At 49.0% G+C, this 17102-nt stretch overlaps 4 protein-coding genes across 11 annotated transcripts; 1 reads left to right on the top strand and 3 right to left on the bottom strand.

The window, feature by feature from the left end:
* Positions 1-95: 95 nt before the first annotated feature.
* Positions 96-6235, bottom strand: FVEG_02791 (hypothetical protein). Of its 7 annotated transcripts, XM_018890286.1 has the most exons (4): positions 2236-6235; positions 1742-2173; positions 1306-1593; positions 123-1245 (listed from the first exon to the last, which is right to left on the bottom strand). In XM_018890286.1, the coding sequence occupies exon 1, from the start codon at positions 6119-6121 to the stop codon at positions 5048-5050; it is 1074 nt and encodes a 357-aa protein (XP_018746574.1). In that variant the 5' UTR covers positions 6122-6235; the 3' UTR covers positions 123-1245; positions 1306-1593; positions 1742-2173; positions 2236-5047. The 7 variants fall into 7 exon arrangements, with proteins under 7 accessions (XP_018746571.1, XP_018746569.1, XP_018746574.1 ...); XM_018890283.1 differs by having other exon boundaries at positions 96-1245; positions 1306-2173; XM_018890284.1 differs by having other exon boundaries at positions 1659-6235.
* Positions 3571-5109, top strand: FVEG_02790 (hypothetical protein). Its single transcript, XM_018890280.1, has 2 exons — positions 3571-3951; positions 4118-5109. The coding sequence occupies exons 1-2, from the start codon at positions 3916-3918 to the stop codon at positions 4541-4543; spliced, it is 462 nt and encodes a 153-aa protein (XP_018746576.1). The 5' UTR covers positions 3571-3915; the 3' UTR covers positions 4544-5109.
* A 679-nt stretch (positions 6236-6914) lies between the features above and the next one.
* Positions 6915-10074, bottom strand: FVEG_02792 (guanine nucleotide-binding protein alpha-2 subunit). 2 transcript variants are annotated; one of them, XM_018890288.1, is made up of 5 exons: positions 9179-10074; positions 8932-9116; positions 8665-8822; positions 8351-8609; positions 6915-8292 (listed from the first exon to the last, which is right to left on the bottom strand). In XM_018890288.1, the coding sequence occupies exons 1-5, from the start codon at positions 9294-9296 to the stop codon at positions 7948-7950; spliced, it is 1065 nt and encodes a 354-aa protein (XP_018746577.1). In that variant the 5' UTR covers positions 9297-10074; the 3' UTR covers positions 6915-7947. The 2 variants fall into 2 exon arrangements, with proteins under 2 accessions (XP_018746577.1, XP_018746578.1); XM_018890289.1 differs by having other exon boundaries at positions 8665-9116.
* Positions 10075-14237: 4163 nt separating this feature from the next.
* On the bottom strand, positions 14238-16909 carry FVEG_02793 (hypothetical protein). The gene has a single exon (XM_018890290.1). The coding sequence runs from the start codon at positions 16390-16392 to the stop codon at positions 14884-14886; it is 1509 nt and encodes a 502-aa protein (XP_018746579.1). The 5' UTR covers positions 16393-16909; the 3' UTR covers positions 14238-14883.
* Positions 16910-17102: the final 193 nt, after the last annotated feature.

Here is a 17102-nt window from a genome sequence, read left to right as displayed (position 1 = left end):
GCTCCAAGAGGAGATATTTACCACGGCACGCTGTCACTCCGGCATTTTGCGTAAGGTATATATAACTCATAACTATAGGGTAGCTGGGCATAAAGTCGAGGGTAAAGTATTATATTATTCTAGGTCTGTTTAGGTAGTACGATATATTATCAATCGTCCTAGTTAATTTCACCATATAATAAGCATATATATTGCTGGGCATCCATTATAAAGAGCTGCCCACTCATACAAGTCAGCCCTATCGAGTCTTCAGACTAACCATGCATTTCCTATACAATGCCTAGAGCCGGAGTCCGTGTAGCCGTACAACCGTGCAGCCGATAACCGCTTGCTTACAATAGCATTGTTTAATTACCAAAACAACGATTCATTGATGCAGCAGATCGTACGTCAGCCCACTGACTAGGTGTTGAGAGACCAGCCGTATCTTGATCCTTGTACTGCCTTAGTACTTGAAGCGCCTGGGTATGTTGAGGGCCAATGTTACGCTCTGTGGTTCAACGAGTTATTCAACCATCACAGAGTTGCAGCTGTTCATGGCCGATAACAGTAAAAGGCGTTTGCTTTTCAAACAACTCGAAGCTTCCAACATCGTTCCAGAACAAACAAGCAATATGCATCTGAAACAGTCATCTCAATCAGAGAGAGTTGCTGCCACAATCTCGTGCACCTGATTGGACTCTCCAGCTTCGATATCTTCCATTGTTTCAAGAACAAACACATCCGACTTATCCCCGTCGGTTTCCATGGACTTACCAGGATTGACCAATAAATAAACCAAAAACCCTCGATATTCAAAAGCCCGAGGCCCTTGTCACACTGACCAATCCGAGATCAACACTCCAATGACATATGTACTGTAGACTACCGGGCTCACACAGAACAGAGCATGTAGGAAATCACTGTCTAATACCAGCGACGACCTTTGGCAGTTGCTTCGTCACAGCTGAACCCCAGCCCGGTCTAGGGCACTGTAGGTTGTCGCTCTCTCCTCTTTCCAACGTCCCTAGTACAGACATACTGCAGCCAACTCAGAACGAACCTGTCCGTTTTTGAGTCATGCGACCCTAGTTGTAACCAACAAGGTGCAACTGGCACGCCGAAGGAATGGATGCTGCATGATGATGAGTGACTGTGGGTGCTTATCAACTACCTACCACTGCTGGCATAACACGACATAACACTGTTCTTGGATGCATAGCAGAATGATTAATGTAGTGATGTTGTTAATCGACCATTTCTCTACTAGGTAGGTAGTTAGAATATTGATCAACATATCTCGGACCTCTCCAACTACCGACCAACCTTGGTGACTTATTCAGCGGATCCAGACATAAGAATATGCATACAATAATACTGGGGAATGACGGATTCCGGTATCCAGTGTCTAAAATGCCCATGTTACGGAGTAGAAACCGTAATACTCGTCCCAACAAGACAGAGGCAGGATAAGTTAGCTCTTTTGCAGCCATTGAGTCCCGACGCACACTAAGACGCAAGACGTGTGCTATCATAACCTTTAATGTTGAGCCAAGAAGACGAATGACTGATCAGGCCAAACATCAGTAATTCGATCACTGCTGGATTGATCAACTGCCGACAAGAAGCATCAGTTCTGGGTTTAACTTTGACGCCAAGACAAATCTTCATCAACAAACCTGCCAGCCACTGCTGCTGTTGCTGTTGCCCTCCTAACAATGGAGAGACTCTCGTGATGAGCACACTCTCAACTGTACAGTACCTCTGCATTAGTTAGTACCCGAGCGCCGGCTTGCCGCTTTGCGCCAACATAGCGAACTCTATCCCAAGAACGATGATCAGCAGCCGGCGCCTTCCCAAGCTTCGAAAGCTAGAACTAAGAAGCGCCATGTGTATCATCGATCACTTGCTCAGGTGATCATCGCCATTGCGGTTCCAACAACAGTCCTTTGGTCGAGTAATACCTAATAAGCGTGGGTTCGTGGACACAGAATAGCACGCCAGAAGGAGCTGGAATTTGGAGAAGCCCGACAGCAATGACATGGTCAGGAAAGTCGTATCGATCCCGACAAGAGGAGGGACGGACACACAGTGCAGTACAAACCCGGAGATGGAATGCCGGTAATGGTGTTTGTGGTGCCGCAGTATGTTGGCTTCCGATCCTGGCTCACTGGATACTGGATGGCTGATGACGCTAGAAAGAATGCCATGTGAGCGATGGAGCCCAGCGCTACCGTAGTTCAAACTTCAACGTACCTAGCTAGGCAAAGAAAGTAAGTAGGTAAGCCGCATAACCATGTCCTTATCGAGGCGAATGAACTCTGCTACTAGAATCTCTCGGCTCTCGTCCACTGACACCCAGTCAAAGTATCGCTTATAGATAAGCACGAGACAGGAGCAGAGTGCAATGAAACGCAAGACAGCCATCGACCTGGCAAACGACGGTGTCTCTTCACGCTTGTTGGTGTGTCAAGACGACGACGCTTACCAACAACGCGTCACTCGCTTCGCTTCGATGTTGTCTTGGCTCGCCCGTACAACCATAAACCATATCCCATTTCGCAACAAGCTACATTCTCGAGTACAGCATGCCTGACAGCACTGCTGTCTGGGACCCAGCAGCCCAATTGTGGTTCCCAAATCCGAACCCATAGACCGTGGCTTATGATTACCCACTGGGTATCAATGGATGTTAACTTCAATGCAAGCTACCAGGGGACGAGCAAATCGCCCTGACGATCTTGGTGACGCCGGGGTATATACTGTCAGATGTCGACGGCACTCTCGATAACTAGCGACGATGTTCCTTCGTCCAATTCACTGTCGACCCATAAAACAGGTATATGTTAACGGCTCGTTGCGATTCCTGCTGGATAAGCAATGCCCAACCAGGAAGCAAAGAAGCACGGGTCAATGTCATGCCTGGGGCGAGGACGCAGATACAATTCATGCAGCGCGGATCATTGCATTGCTGTAGTTACCCGATGATACTGTGTTGCCTGGTACAGCTCCCTCGGGGAGCAAGAAACATCAGACCTTAGGATAGGGTGTCAAAATAAACTTAGCAAATGGTATCCTAAACTTATACCATGCTACCCAAGCCTTTTTGTCATTTATGATCAAGGTCCTGCCTGGGATTTCTTTCCTCCCCTAGAGCCTGATAGAAGTTGACTATATTAATATCGCCACTCATGCACAGTCTGTTTATCATGTGCTGATTATACCTTAGGTACGTGTTGACCTTTGGAGAGTGAAATTGTAGTTGAATCGACACGTAAAGAATAGAAAGGGGACAGGACGCACATGCTGTCACTTTTGGAGTAAAGATAAGCATCCATTAGATACAAATCATCGATAAAAAGGAAGAGACAGACGCAAGTTTTGTGAAAACAGAGAGAGAGGTACAGTACACACACATCAATATTCGAGTTGGCTGTCCACGTTTCACCCCATGCGCTTATGACGTGTATACAGCAATGCCGCCGCCCCTCTATCTTCATACACCTCACCAACAGCACAGCCTAGCCAACAAGCGGGCATCCTTGTAACTCGTACGGAAACTCGCTACCCCACTAAGCCTCCTGGCCTCTCAGACTCACAGGGCAGCTACATCATACCCAACCTAACTGCTGTCAAGCCCCCCCCAATCAGGCACAATCATCCATCAATCCCTAAAATCCCCTGCTGCCACCGCTACTGCCACTGCCACTGCTACTACTACCCATTGTTACCACCCGAGTTAGGACCCTGCCCGTGGCTCCTCCAATAAATCCCCCCGCCATTCTCGCTCGATCTTGGTCCTTTTCAAAACGAACTCTTTGCTTGTCTAAATACCAAGAGAGCAGCACTGTACGGATACACATCTTTCCTTCGATCCGATCCTCACACCTTCTCTTGTGATCTCGACCTTAGCGTATCAGCATTACCTCTTTCGCCATGAACCCTCATCAGAAGAACAAGGTCGATGTCAAGGTAAGCTGCCCATGGAGACCAACCAACCTCAGGCGATTCGAGCTCCCCTCTGTGCATGACTCGATGACCATGGTGCCCGTCAATGTCAATCCCTCCTCACAACATCTACACCGACGCGAGCTTCAATCGTACCGACTACTTTGCTGACGCCAACCCCTCGTTATAGTCACTCACTCCTGAGGAGCAGCGACTTTTCCGCCTCTACGGCAAGCTGCCCTCTCGATCCGACCATTTCGCCAAGCATCTCAAGGACCGCAAATACTTCGACTCGGGCGACTATGCCATGTCCAAGGCCGGCAAGGGCGACGGCGTTGATGCTGGTGCCGTCGGCTCTCAGCATCCCGTCCCCGAGAACATTCCCCACCTCTCTTCCCCGGTGAACGGCTCCGGAGCCAGCGTACCCAAGCACGCCCACCACGGCTCCGTGCCCGGCATCCAGGCTGGCAGCCCTATTAAGGAGAGCAGCTTCCTCAAGAGCGAGACCAGCGCTGATGAGACCGACGGTAATGATGCCGACAAGTCCAAAGATGCAGACGCTGCTATACCTGAGCCTGTTGCCGCTGGCGGCGAGGGCATCCCAATCCGACGATAGAGCGTCGAGTGAAAATGATAAAAGAAAAGTGCGACGGAGCAGGAACAGAGAGGGAGTTTTTCTTCTTCTTACACTTCTTCACTGTTGTCTCGCAGAACATGGAACGTTTGTTTCTTTGATACTAAGCCTTGTGCGTGGGCTTGTGGTGGATTGCGAAATCGGTTTTGACGACTTACGAGGATCGCACAGTTGGCGTTTGGGAATTGGCAGACAATCTGGCTCGCACACACGGGGGACATATCTCGATCTGGAATCATCGGATAATGTTGTTTGAGAGCGGCAGGGTGAAAGAAACACCACACTCTCCGCAAATGGTTATCATGTTCATTTGGTCGTTTAGCTGCCTGCTTCGTTTCAGAAGCATGCTTTCTATTTCCATTGCCTTTTTCTTCTTCTCTCCCTTTTGTCTTAGTGTGTAGTATTACCCGGAACGTTTTGCATTTTCCCATGATATCGTAGAAATGTTCATACAACCTAAATGGTTTGCAGGTTGTGATACTCTCTTTAAGCATCCAGAGCCTTGAGCGCCATTTGCTTGGCACCCTCGAAAGTCTTGTTGCCACCAATGAAGCCAGCTGCATGGACAAAGACGCAGCCAGGAATGCCACTGATGCCATCTAGCTCAGCGTCGCGGAATCCTCTCCATGCCTCGGGTAAGGGCTTTCGGCTGACGAAGGAGTCCTTGCTCTCAGGAACGCACTGGATGCGCCACTTGGCGCCAGGCTCAGGCTTCTCAGCGTATAGAACGTAGAGCACCGAAGGAGTACCGTCCTCGAGAGCATAAAGATGATCCTTCCAGGGCACAGACTGGCCCTCGAGGACAAGCAGACGGCCCTGCTCGTCGTATTGCGTGCGCTTGGTGAAGGCTTCCTGGACAATGGTGCGGGCAGGGAGCCAAGAACCGGCGTAGCCGTCAAGATCTCTGTCGAACTCCTCGCCAATGCGGTTGCTGGCCTCGTTGAACTTGGCATCCTCAGCTGCCTGAGCCTCAGCGGGATCAGATGGTGTAGGGTCGTTCCACTTGGGGTTCAGACGTCCGACCATGGCACCAAGGCCAAAGGCGCCCTCGCTAAAGCGTTTCTCGAGACCTGCAGCGGCGACAGCAGCAGGGTCGAAAACAGAAATACCATTGTCGTGGGCGTCGAGGGCTTCAACGAAGTTCTCGTACAGTTTCTTGTAAATCAATTCAACGTCGGCGGAGTCCTCGGGTTGTCCAAGGCGCTCAGCAACGATGGCGCGGCCAAAGTGCAGGAAGACAAGACCGGCGCTGGAGAGCTTTGTAGGGCGGCCGGGAAAGGTGGTTGTGAAGCCGCGCTGATGATGATCGAAACGGCGCTTCTCAGCGTCGTACTCGCCGCCAACGTCGACAACAGTGTGGCAGGTAGCCAGGACGGCAGGGTCGCGCGTACGGACAAGAGAGGCATCGCGGTAGGCAGGAAGACGGCGGAGCATGTGGACGGCGAGGGCCTCGTCAGCGTGGAAGTGGCCATTGTGGGTACCAATGAGAGGACCGTTACCCGTGGTCTTGACGCGCTTGGATGCTGATTCGGCCATGGTGTTGAAGAGGCGACGGAGCATGTACGTCTTTGGTGGTTTGTCGCAGTTGTTATGTAGGTACCTAGGTAGGTAGGTATGAAATTGAGGAGGAGGCAGAAAAAGTTGTCGAAGTTATCAAGGTGCGGGGGACAAAAATAAGTGGCACAAATGATGAAACAAAACCGCAACGATTTGTAGTGGCGTTAACGTTATAATTGGCTCCCCCCCCCCTCCAAAAAAAAAATAAAAAAAAAATCTAGACAGTTTAATATCATCAAGGCCCTCTATAGATAGTGTTATTCAATACCTAACTTGACTGATAATTCTGTCAAGGTACTGCATTATAGGTACCTATTCTATATTTCGTGTGCTTTTTATGAACCGGCGCAGTAAGGTATACAGGATCTCTACTCCATATACCTATCTCACAAGCGAACCCAAGTGCATCCGTAGTCTATGTCAGGTTTCTTGAATACTAACTTAGGCCTTTGGTGTACATATGACTTTGCCTCAACTTGGTAGATAAATAAAATTTAGTAGGTGAAGTACCTGGTATATCCATGTATTCGTTCTGCCTGCAGCTTCATAGTACAGGGCAGTTCTGAACCAATCACAATTGATGAATTACATAGTGCTGACCCGCCCATGGAGCTACTACGAGATCTCGAAATAGAGTATTACTGGTATATGCTGTAAATGCCCATCCTCATCTTGATATTGACACCATGGACCCCGAGAATCTAATATCACAGCCTAGTGTCAGTCCCGATTTATACTTTTACACCCTTGTCATCTATGTATGATCCATACACCATCATCATCCATGGTCAATTTCATCGAATCCTCATGCTTTAATCTCAAACACATCCAACCTACCAGAGACAAGAGAAAATACAGGGCCCTAAAGCGTGGTCGGATTTCCACCTTAGTAGCGAGCACCTCACAACACAACACATGGTCCGAGCAGCCATGTGGCCCCGGGTATTTCAAGATTCGGTCCCAGGCCAAAAGTCACAGCGCATGTATGTTTCTTCAGCAGGATACAGGGCGGTGTGAGTGCGCCAACAACAGGTGACTTTGATGCCAACCATCTGAACCCGAGTATCAAGTTACGTTATGCTTCGCTATGTTACGTTCCTCTAATCTATACGTACATAATCAATCAACCGATCAATCCCCTCGTTGTTTATATCATACGCCTCATTAACAGCACTAAAAGAAACAAGGGATGGCAAGCCCGCCGCTCTGCTACTTTTAGAACAGTCGGTTTTGAAGAACAAAAGAACAGACAACCCGAAATGAATCCACTGGTACGCCTTAGGTATCATGCAATGCAATGCACAAAAAACACAATTCGGCCAAAACGCTCGTTCCGCTGTCGTTCCACTGCTGCCCTGATGCACCTGGTGACTTTGCTTTGGCGAGTCATGACTCGTTTCTGACAGCTTTGACTTATGCACTGCGGCCCGGACAAATCTTCAAACCGTATTGCCAGTATTGCCCTGGGAGGCAATTAAGTATTGGGTTGCATCCGTGTGAGGGGGGTCCACGCGGCTCCGACAACTGTGTCAATTGGCATAGAGGTCCGGACATATTAAGCGCATGTAAACATATCGCTGCTTCGACTGGCCCGAGTCGGTAATGAGATTTAGCAAAAAGTACAATCCAGAAGAAAGGAAGCAATATAGTCCTGATCGACAGCACTGATACATCTTAACCAGATGATGGCATGAAGAAGACATGATGAGGCTGAAGCTGAGGCTGAGTTATCGCCCGGAAAATATCTGAACCCCATTTTATAGTCGTGTATATCTTGATAAATGTCGGATGTCTCCGTGTAACAAGTTCCGATTCCAGATCACGCTGAATTAGAGAATGAGCTGCTTGAGGTTGCGTTGGATGATCATGTCTTGGACTGAGGCCATTGTGATTTTGAGCAGGTTCGTATCGGTAGCATTGGTGAAATGGCCATAAATCTCCTTCTCGGTGTTTCGGTTTAGAGCCTTGAATTTGTCTAGGAAGTACTTGCTCGCCGCCTTGTAGTCGTCTTTGGGTCCGTGGTAATCGGTGAACCCGTGGTTCGTGATAGGGCTCTTGGGGAGCTTCTCCTTGAACAGATCCATCTTATTCAGGAACAGGATCAGTGCTGATCTGGCAAACCAATGCGAGTTGGCAATCGACTCCCAAAGCATGAGCGCCTCGTTCATTTGGTTCTGTGTCACTGTTAGCAGGGTATTCAAAGCTTCCTGTCTGATTTCATCTTTTACTGACCCCATCCTTGTCCTCAACCAAGCACTGGTCATAACCACTAATTGCGACCAAGAACAATAGGCAGTTGACATTCTCAAAGCAGTGAATCCACTTCTTTCGTTCTGAACGCTGGCCACCAACATCAAACATTCGGTAGGTTAGTTGGCCGAGGTCGAAGATGGTCTCTGTGATACCAGTAGTTCGCAATCGCGATCGAAGAAGATCCTGGTCATCCGGGACATAATCCTCTCCCCAAAGTCTATCGATGTCTTCGATGAAGCTTTAGAACATGTTAGCGCCAAGAACTTCACGCCATGCCATCATACAGCACGTACTAGGTCAGGTTGTCGTGTAACGCATATTCGTTGCCCATCCCAATGGCCGCTCGAACGCCATTGTCTACCCACAGGGCTTTGATGGGATCGAGATAGTCAGCCGGCATAGGGTCGTGAGGGCTAATTTCGTGATCGACAAGGATGTGGGCCATGTGTTTCTGCAGCATCTGTTAGTAATTGGGCATGTCTCACTCCACCACCTCACTCAAAATTGCCGTCGGAACCGTAGCTTAGGCAGTCATAGCGGGGAGGAAGTACTTGACTTACCTCGTTGTCGGGGTTGTCGAATTGGAGATCGTGCTCATTCATTGCCTCGGCAATAACTTTGAAAGACTGAACAATGTTGCTAAAGATGACGGGCTTCCATTCCAGCTTCTCATTTTTGCTGAAGCCTTGAGAGTAAATAAGCTTCATCTGCTTGAGTACAGTTGACTTTCCAGATTCTCCAGCACCTGTTGGACGCGCATGGCATGTCAGTCTTATCTGTGCGAAAGCGCGGCCAGATCATTCCTACCTAGCAAAAGAAGCTTGACCTCCTTGGACAGCCTCTTCTCATCCTGGCGAAGCTGCTTGTCGATATCACGAGATCGCGCGAGACCGCGATCGCCCTTGTCCCGACTTCCAAAGCACATTATGGGGGTTTGAGGTGGAATTGTGGCGTAGGGTGAGGTTGATTGGGTGGGAGTAGATATGCAAGGCAAGTCGAAAATGGATGCCGTCTCTCGATGGAGTCGGAAACTCGGTTCGGTTATCGCAAGCGAGTAGAGTGAGACAGATCAAACAGAAGCCGAAGTATTAGATTTGAGGATCGTTCAAAGGTCAATGCTGTTACAAGAGCATGAGACGAGCCGGCAGACAAAGTCGCGAAAACGCCCGGGAACTCGGGGTTTGGGCTATGTATTCGATAGAAGAATCGGTCTGGGTGGTGCGAATGAAGAAGTCTCGACGGAATCAGCGTAAGTGGTAAAACCAAGTTGCTCGATAGTAGAGCAATCCGTTTCCCGTTGCCTCAGGAGTAGCGCCTCGATTTAACTTGCGTATGTTGGATGAGGAGGGGGATTAGAGTCGATTGAGCTGGATAGGCGAAAGGACTGTCTGTATAGATAGAGCGGACAAACCAAGCCAGGCCAGAGAGTATTTCTGAGACAGGGAAGAAGAAGAGGAGGAGGAGAAGAGACGGGTCGTTTAGTTATTAATTAACAACAACATCCATGACAGGCGCGACATGGGCAGGCATGGGCATGGGCATGGGCGAAAGAAAAAAAGAGGCTAATTTAATGGAACCTGAGGTCACTGTACGATTTATGACGGGATGAGCCTTTGGGGACCAGGTAGCCAGGCCAAGGGCATGGCACCTCAGTCACTGAATGGAACGGCACAGCAGGAACAGGCTCACTGGCGTGGGGAGTTCCCGCCTGTTAGTTCCCCGTCGCAAAGTGCAGGGTCTCGATACCTAACTTTTTGTTCTGTGCTAGCGAGCTGTACGGAGTACATCAGTACATACAGCACTTGGACTTACAGCCAGGTCAGCTCCATATTTTAGTGGCCGGGAGCCTAGCCCGGGCAGCACCTGGACTGAAAGTCTGAAAATGGGGCGCCTGGGCTGGCGTGAGAGTGGATTGCTGGGCGGCGGAGGGAAGCAGCTGCACCAATAGAATATGTGCTTTTAAACGATGCCGTTCCCGGCGATACCAAGGTACGGATGGATAGCTTCTTGGGTTCTCCATTGAAGAGAGAACCAACCAAAACAATCGTAGCGACATAATACATACATACCGAAATGGTACGTCGCAGGTAGCAGGTCCTGCCTGGCCTTGTCGTTCCCAGGTTTATCCCCGTTCCCGGCACCCGACTAGGTCGCCCAAAAGCCCCTTGAAACACCACATCCTTTGTGGTGGTTGAGATGTTGAAAAGCTGATAGATTGTGAAATGTTGATGTGATTCTCTTTTCTTTTTCTTTCTTTTGCCTCAATCTCCAGCTGCAATACGACTCTGGGAGACATCCCGCAGGCTAGAAGCCTCCACTTGGCCACAGTAGACTACCTACCTAACCTTACATATACCTAAGCACTTGCTAAGGTGCTGTAGTCTACCTTACTTTATGTACCTGTGCACCTCGAACCAGAAGCAACAGATGATGCATCGCTTGTCGATTCTCAATAAACCCCATCCACCACGAGGTGTGTGTGTGTGTGGGTGCCGTGACATGCCATGCCATGCCATGCAGTACCATGCAGTGGCCACATGCCGGTGCTGCCGCTCCAAGGTCAAAGCTGAACATGAAGCAAGCTCACGATTATGATAAGAATTGCTTCATGTTCTGGTTTGTGTCTTACTGTGTGGATTTATATGCATACAAAAGCCCGTGCTTAAACTTGCCATGTGGTTTTTGTTTAAAGTCAGCCTGTTCTAGACACTCTTGATACATAGCTCGACGACAGATGGCCGCCACTGACACTGACTCAAGCCCTAGAAACGCCCATCAGCCATGATCGACATGACTCTCTCTCGATGAATCGGCCGTTCCCTTGACCTGCCCTGCCCTGCCTGCCCTGTCTTGCCTGTACATAACTTGCTTCCAAAGACGACAAAGGACGACAAAGCTAGTTAAGTTACCGACGATGAATGATTCAACCCCTTTCTTGACCCCTGGCTTACCTGACTCTCACCCAAGTCTATCATGGGAGAGAAAAAAACTTCAGGGCCGTACCAAGAACAAATACCGTCCCTCCCGCCTGAAAATTTCCGGGTTGTTCTTTGAAACATCGGCACTAGCTTGTCTTGGATAGTTTCTTTGGTGGTTGCGGCAATGGTGGACCCATGAATGTCTCCTGTAAGTCAGTCCGTACATACTCAGTAGTCAGTAGTTGTTCAACAAGACTGTCGCCATGTCCACTGCTAGGCTCGATCCGTCTCCAGTGCTGAAGAATTTTGACCCTTATAGGCGCTACTGCATCAGGGAGAAACATCCGGAGGCACTAATTATCACCATCTGCCCATTGTGGTTTGAGCTTGAGCTTGATTATGAGCTTCGATTGAGAAGAGAGACAACTTGGGCTCTGATGGGGCCTACGTTCTCAGCTCACCACGATACCCTCTTCTCATTGGCTTCCACGGCAAAGAATAACATCCATCCATCCATACATCCATCCATACATACATACATACAACCCTGACCCTTGCTCGGCTTGCAGGAGTTCGAGTTCCTGTTGCGAGAAGCCAGGTTCAGTTCCTTTCGCTAGCTGCGCCTCCACTCATCTCCGTCGATGGTTGCAGGGACTACTATTCGCTTTTCCCGTTCCCCATCGAATAATAGGGGAATTCTTCTTCTGCCCATGCGCCATGCGACGCCAAAACATATGATATGTTGAACATATCACTTCACTACCTAGTAGCGGTTCGTCTTGTAGGGCTAATAAAACCGATAGCTAGTTGATCTATCTCAGCCTCCGTATTGTCCTCGCAAGCCTCGACGTAAAGAGCAAAACTAAACTCTAGGCACATGGAATAAGCAATGTGTCTGCATACTGTACTGTAGCTTGTGACTGGCTAGTCAACCCTCTCGAGAACCTACGTCCTCAATATTGAGCCCGACCAAGGAGGCCATAACGACATATCACCTCGAACAAATCAACCCGCTAGAGAATGTTTGTAGGTTGGGAGACCATCAGGCGCAACCAGCAGCATCAAATATTAGCACTAAAACAAGAATTTGGAAACGGCATCTAAAGAGGAATAGATGCTCTCATACTGAATCCACTGCCGTGTGCGTGCTTGAGTGAAACTCCTTGACCTCGGGGCCTGGGCGAACCTAAAAGGACGACTCTTGGCCTTGCAAAAGCTCTGGCCACGTTACATGGGAGCATCCCATTCCCGACGAAGATCAGCGTCGTCTGATTGCGTTTCATTGATCGGTATGTATGTATGTACTCCATATATACATACTGAAGGGTGGCAGGAAAACAGGGGCAACGCAGCCGCTCTGGTCTGGCTCTTTTGACATGTCCCGTTTGAGCAATCAGTCAGGAGAAGGGATAACAAGGGTCATTCTCGGATACGGAGCTTCCGAGATGTAGACATAACGACAGCATTGGTCTCATTCTATCAGCATAACGCAATAACAGACATCAAATACCGAGTAGAAACCAGTAATTTGTTACCAGTATTCACAGATTTTCAAGAACCCTTCAACGCTGTGCCAGTGGCCCATCTCTGATCTTCATAACTCTACGGTTGATATACTCAAGCGAGATCTCATATGAATAAGGCAAAGCTTAATACTCTAGGCACCTATCTCGATTATCTATGCACCGTTGAACAGAAGCACGGCCGAGCTAGTCAGATCGTATCCAGCCACCCTGCATAACCTTATTTATACCTAATATCATCACACTTAAAGTTTGTGTATCACTCGCGTGGCATCTTCTCCTGCTACCTCGGCACGACGGTGACGCTCTGATGCCATGACTGGCGCGGTAGACTACAGTCACCTTTGTCAACTGGAGATGATTACACATTAACCGTAAATATAGGCATGATATATACCACAGTGTCACAAAACTAATGTCCTTATTGGCCAGTTTACACTGGGAACTGCTCTGTAGTTTTTGCTGCCTACGAATATTGATTTTTGGGCTGGCACAGTTGTAGTGGGCTTCAAGGTATTCCAACGCCATCGGATTCATGACAGTCTCACGATCTTGTCGAGTCTGTAGCCACAAACAGTCAAGACCTTTCCGTCGACATGACCAGCTTTTCCCGGAAACAAGCCACTGCCAACTCATACAGCTTACATCCACCTATCACAGTTATTAAGTCACAAAATCGGGTTGGATTCCCGCCATCGACCTTCCCAGAGACCACCTGAAACCATGCCGAAGCTTGTATCTATGTTACCAAATTAGGGCATATACGCACTGCAGTAGATGAATATGGTCAAGGTCTATGGGCAATCTATAAAGCTCCTTTGGTAGTTGTGGCCCTTGAAGTCACCATGAGGCATCAGACATGTTGCTCAAGTCGACTCCACACCATGACTGATACAATATTCTACTGCGCTGGCGAGGATCTCTAGTGTGCTGCATGTTCTTGGCCGCCCACGAGAGACGATCACTGAAAACCAACAGAGGCTTTGTTGAGTGGAATCTACAGGAAACTCCTGTGCTGGCCATCACCTTGACCACTCTGGCATGTGCATCAAACTCATCTCCACCCAACAGTGTACTACTATTATGTATACCCATATTATGTATAGCCAGGGCCTTTGACTCATTTTTGGCCTTCAAAAGGAAGCAGAACCGAATCAAATTATATGTGGGCAGGAGAATGACCGATTCATCTAAACACTGAGTTCAGGGATCTTCTGCGCAAACATATGCCTCTCTGGGATTATTCTGCAGCTATCACAGTTGTAACGCAGATGAAAGTGAAACAGAATTTGTGTTATTAGCATCATGGCTTGTATTGAGAGGCCAGTAGGCGAAACGTATCATCACACCTAGTTTAGTTATGCATTAAAATGGCTGACACAGCTCGAGTATGCCTACTGCGGCAATTCAGACTTTTTGAAGTTTACACAAGTATCAGATAGATTCAGCATCTTACGTGCACTACCGCTTTGTGAAGCTACTATGCTAGCTTTTGTCGAACTCTGTCTGTCTATGGCAATTATCAGTCATCTAGGAGTGCAACATGTCCACATCCTCAACGAGGGTGGCACTCTTCACACTCTGGCATCGGCCGTTCTTGGTACCATGCAGGGGCTGATTTAACTAATACCTAAAATCAAATACTTCATAACCATCACAGGAGCATTTTGACATATCTAAGCTAGGGCATCGAACAGAAGCAGTATCTAGGTATCAAATCCCATAATCATCCCATCCAACATAACAGTGGTATACGTTCTAGGCCGCCAGTTCGGTTCTCCACGAACCAGACACGAAAAAGAAAAGAATCTATCCCAAGAGATAACCCCCATCTAACGCCGTTTCCCATCTAACAAATGCCGAGAAATCCGGTCCTCCCAGCTAAGACCCTTGGGCACTTACTGCCGGATAAGCATGCACCCACGTACGTACTAATGCTCTTAGATCCACCACATAGGTTTGCTACATCAAACTCGGGTACAGCTCGCAGAAATGAGGGAAACAATATAGGTGTGGCACTGGCACCAGTTACTCATAGTGCAATACACAACCGACTGACGAACATCCTCATCTAGTACCACGTGTTCTTCGGATCTAGGTTGTAGAGAATTCTACAATTCTGATTTTGACACATTTTTGTACGATTAAGAGTTTTGAACCTAGGCCCATCGGGACCAGTGACATAGTGATACTGACCGAAGAAACGCCACTGACGGGGGTCGGCGAGAGAGTAGACTTCGTCACCCCAATGCCCTTGGTAATGGAACCAAGATGTCGGTGCGTGAGGATTCGATGCCGCGGGAACAAGACTCAGAGGTTCGTGTCGTTCGTCCAGGTCATGATTATCTTCTTTCGTATAGTCGTAATGATATGCGTAATTGTTAAGAGAGGGGTCCCAGAGAGGTCCCTTATCCGTGACATCCTTGAGAAGCTTGAATGGCAGGATATAAGCATGGTTTCCTGGTAGCGCGTACATTGCATGTGAGCCCACAGCTGAATAAATGACGGGTCTGCCACCGCGCTTTTCGACAGCTTCGAATGCGTACGCCTGCCCACCCTCATGCTCTGAGAAAAAGACACCACGGGGAATGCCGTGCTCGAAGCGCATCATGCAGTGCTCCCAGTCACCCACGTGGTTACCAAAACGAATGTTCAGGACAGTTTGGCCGAGGTTGTAGGAGTAGAAGAAGAACCAGAAGGCGTCAACAATGCCTGACCCCTTATCAACCACAACAAGTACTGCAGGAGCTGCTGAGTAGCCATTGGCATCCGGTTTGTGGCCGTTGGTCTCCAAGCGACGACGATTGTGTAACTTTCGATTTCTAGGGTCGGAAATCTTATGAACAGGCCGTGTTTTGTCGACATCATACCAGGTGCTGGGCTCCCGGGCCTCGGGTTCTCCTCCGGGGTTTCCTACCGGTATACCGCCGTTTTGGCCATCATCTTTGCCGTCTTTGTCGTCAGGAAACGGGTTGGGAACATTGTAATGGCTGTGCAGCCAATTGGGACGAGACTCGACATCATCATCACTTCGGAGAGTGATCTTGCCGGAATACTTATTCAGCTCGTGCAAGTTGTGAAGAGTCCACTTCTCAGTCGAGTTAATGGGCTCGTCATCGGCGTAGGCAGTCATATGTTCTACGTGCTGACGTATGTCTGAGGGCCAAAACTCTTCCCCAGAGTAGAGGTGAACTAACGGCGCATGCTTCGTAACATAGTCGGGGATATCGCGGAGGACCCTGCGTCGTTGATTGACATCCCTCTTCCGATTCGGACGGGGAATCTCGTCAGGCTCCCAAGCAAGAGAGCGGCGCTTGAGCTCTCCCCAGTCTGGCTCTTGGTCCTCATTATTCCCACGAGAGGCAGGATCACTGCGCAAGTGATGTAGTCCGCACAGACTAATCCAGCGACAGGCCTGACGATCCAGAAAGTACGGGCTACTGTTTACCCATCGTCGATCTCTGGCGCGCCTCTCAGGGCCTTTCGTCGTTGGGTCTAGTATACGGGGAAGCAGCCATGCGCCAAAGGAGATAAGCAGCATGAAAGAGAGTAATATGGTGAAGCGGCGTAACCAAATCATGGCTGTAGCGAATAAGGACTGCAAGAGCCCGTGGACATGGACGCAGCTTGCGGAGCAATTAAAGTTGAAGAGGCTCGATGGCCAAGACCGACGACAAGCCGGGAGAGTATCGAAGTAAGGCCAGGAAGACGAACGGGACTGGATAGACCGGCTATATGAGCATCACGAACGAACGAGAGAAGTACGACACCGCTCGCAGCATGTCGTTGGGAAGACGGACAAAGAGTAGAGCAGAAGAAAGGAAGACAAAGCCTCCCGCTAAGTCGACAGAAGAAAAGAAGCGCGCGCCGTAGGTAGTCTAGAACGGGATACTTTTTTGGTCGCTGCGTAGTTGACTGCAGGGCAGGGCAAGGGTATCGATTGGCGGCGGAGGTTTGGTGAGACGTAACCGGTGGAGGGTGGTGGGGATGCAGGTACAGATACTTTACACTTTAGGAAATGGAGCTGCAGGAGGTATACATGTGTACGGTTTGCATTTGCGGACTTGTAAGAGCGTACTTGACAGCATTCTTTTTCTGGCGTATCTGGCGATGGATGGCTACATACCTTAGTCAAGGTATGGTTGGGCTTTTGGTGATGAGTACGAATACGTCAAGTCAGTCTGGGGTACCTAGATGGAAAGCGGATAAGGTACCTAATGTCCATTTATGGACATTCTGTGCCGAGATTTCTTACTCAGCCTCAAGTAGAAGTGTCTGTCTGTCTGTCTG

This window comes from Fusarium verticillioides, chromosome 5, assembly GCF_000149555.1.
Source record: "Fusarium verticillioides 7600 chromosome 5, whole genome shotgun sequence".
Taxonomy (NCBI): Eukaryota; Fungi; Ascomycota; class Sordariomycetes; order Hypocreales; family Nectriaceae; genus Fusarium; species Fusarium verticillioides.
The sequence above is the reverse complement of the archived record's forward strand: the minus strand, read 5'-3'. Positions and strand labels throughout refer to the sequence as shown.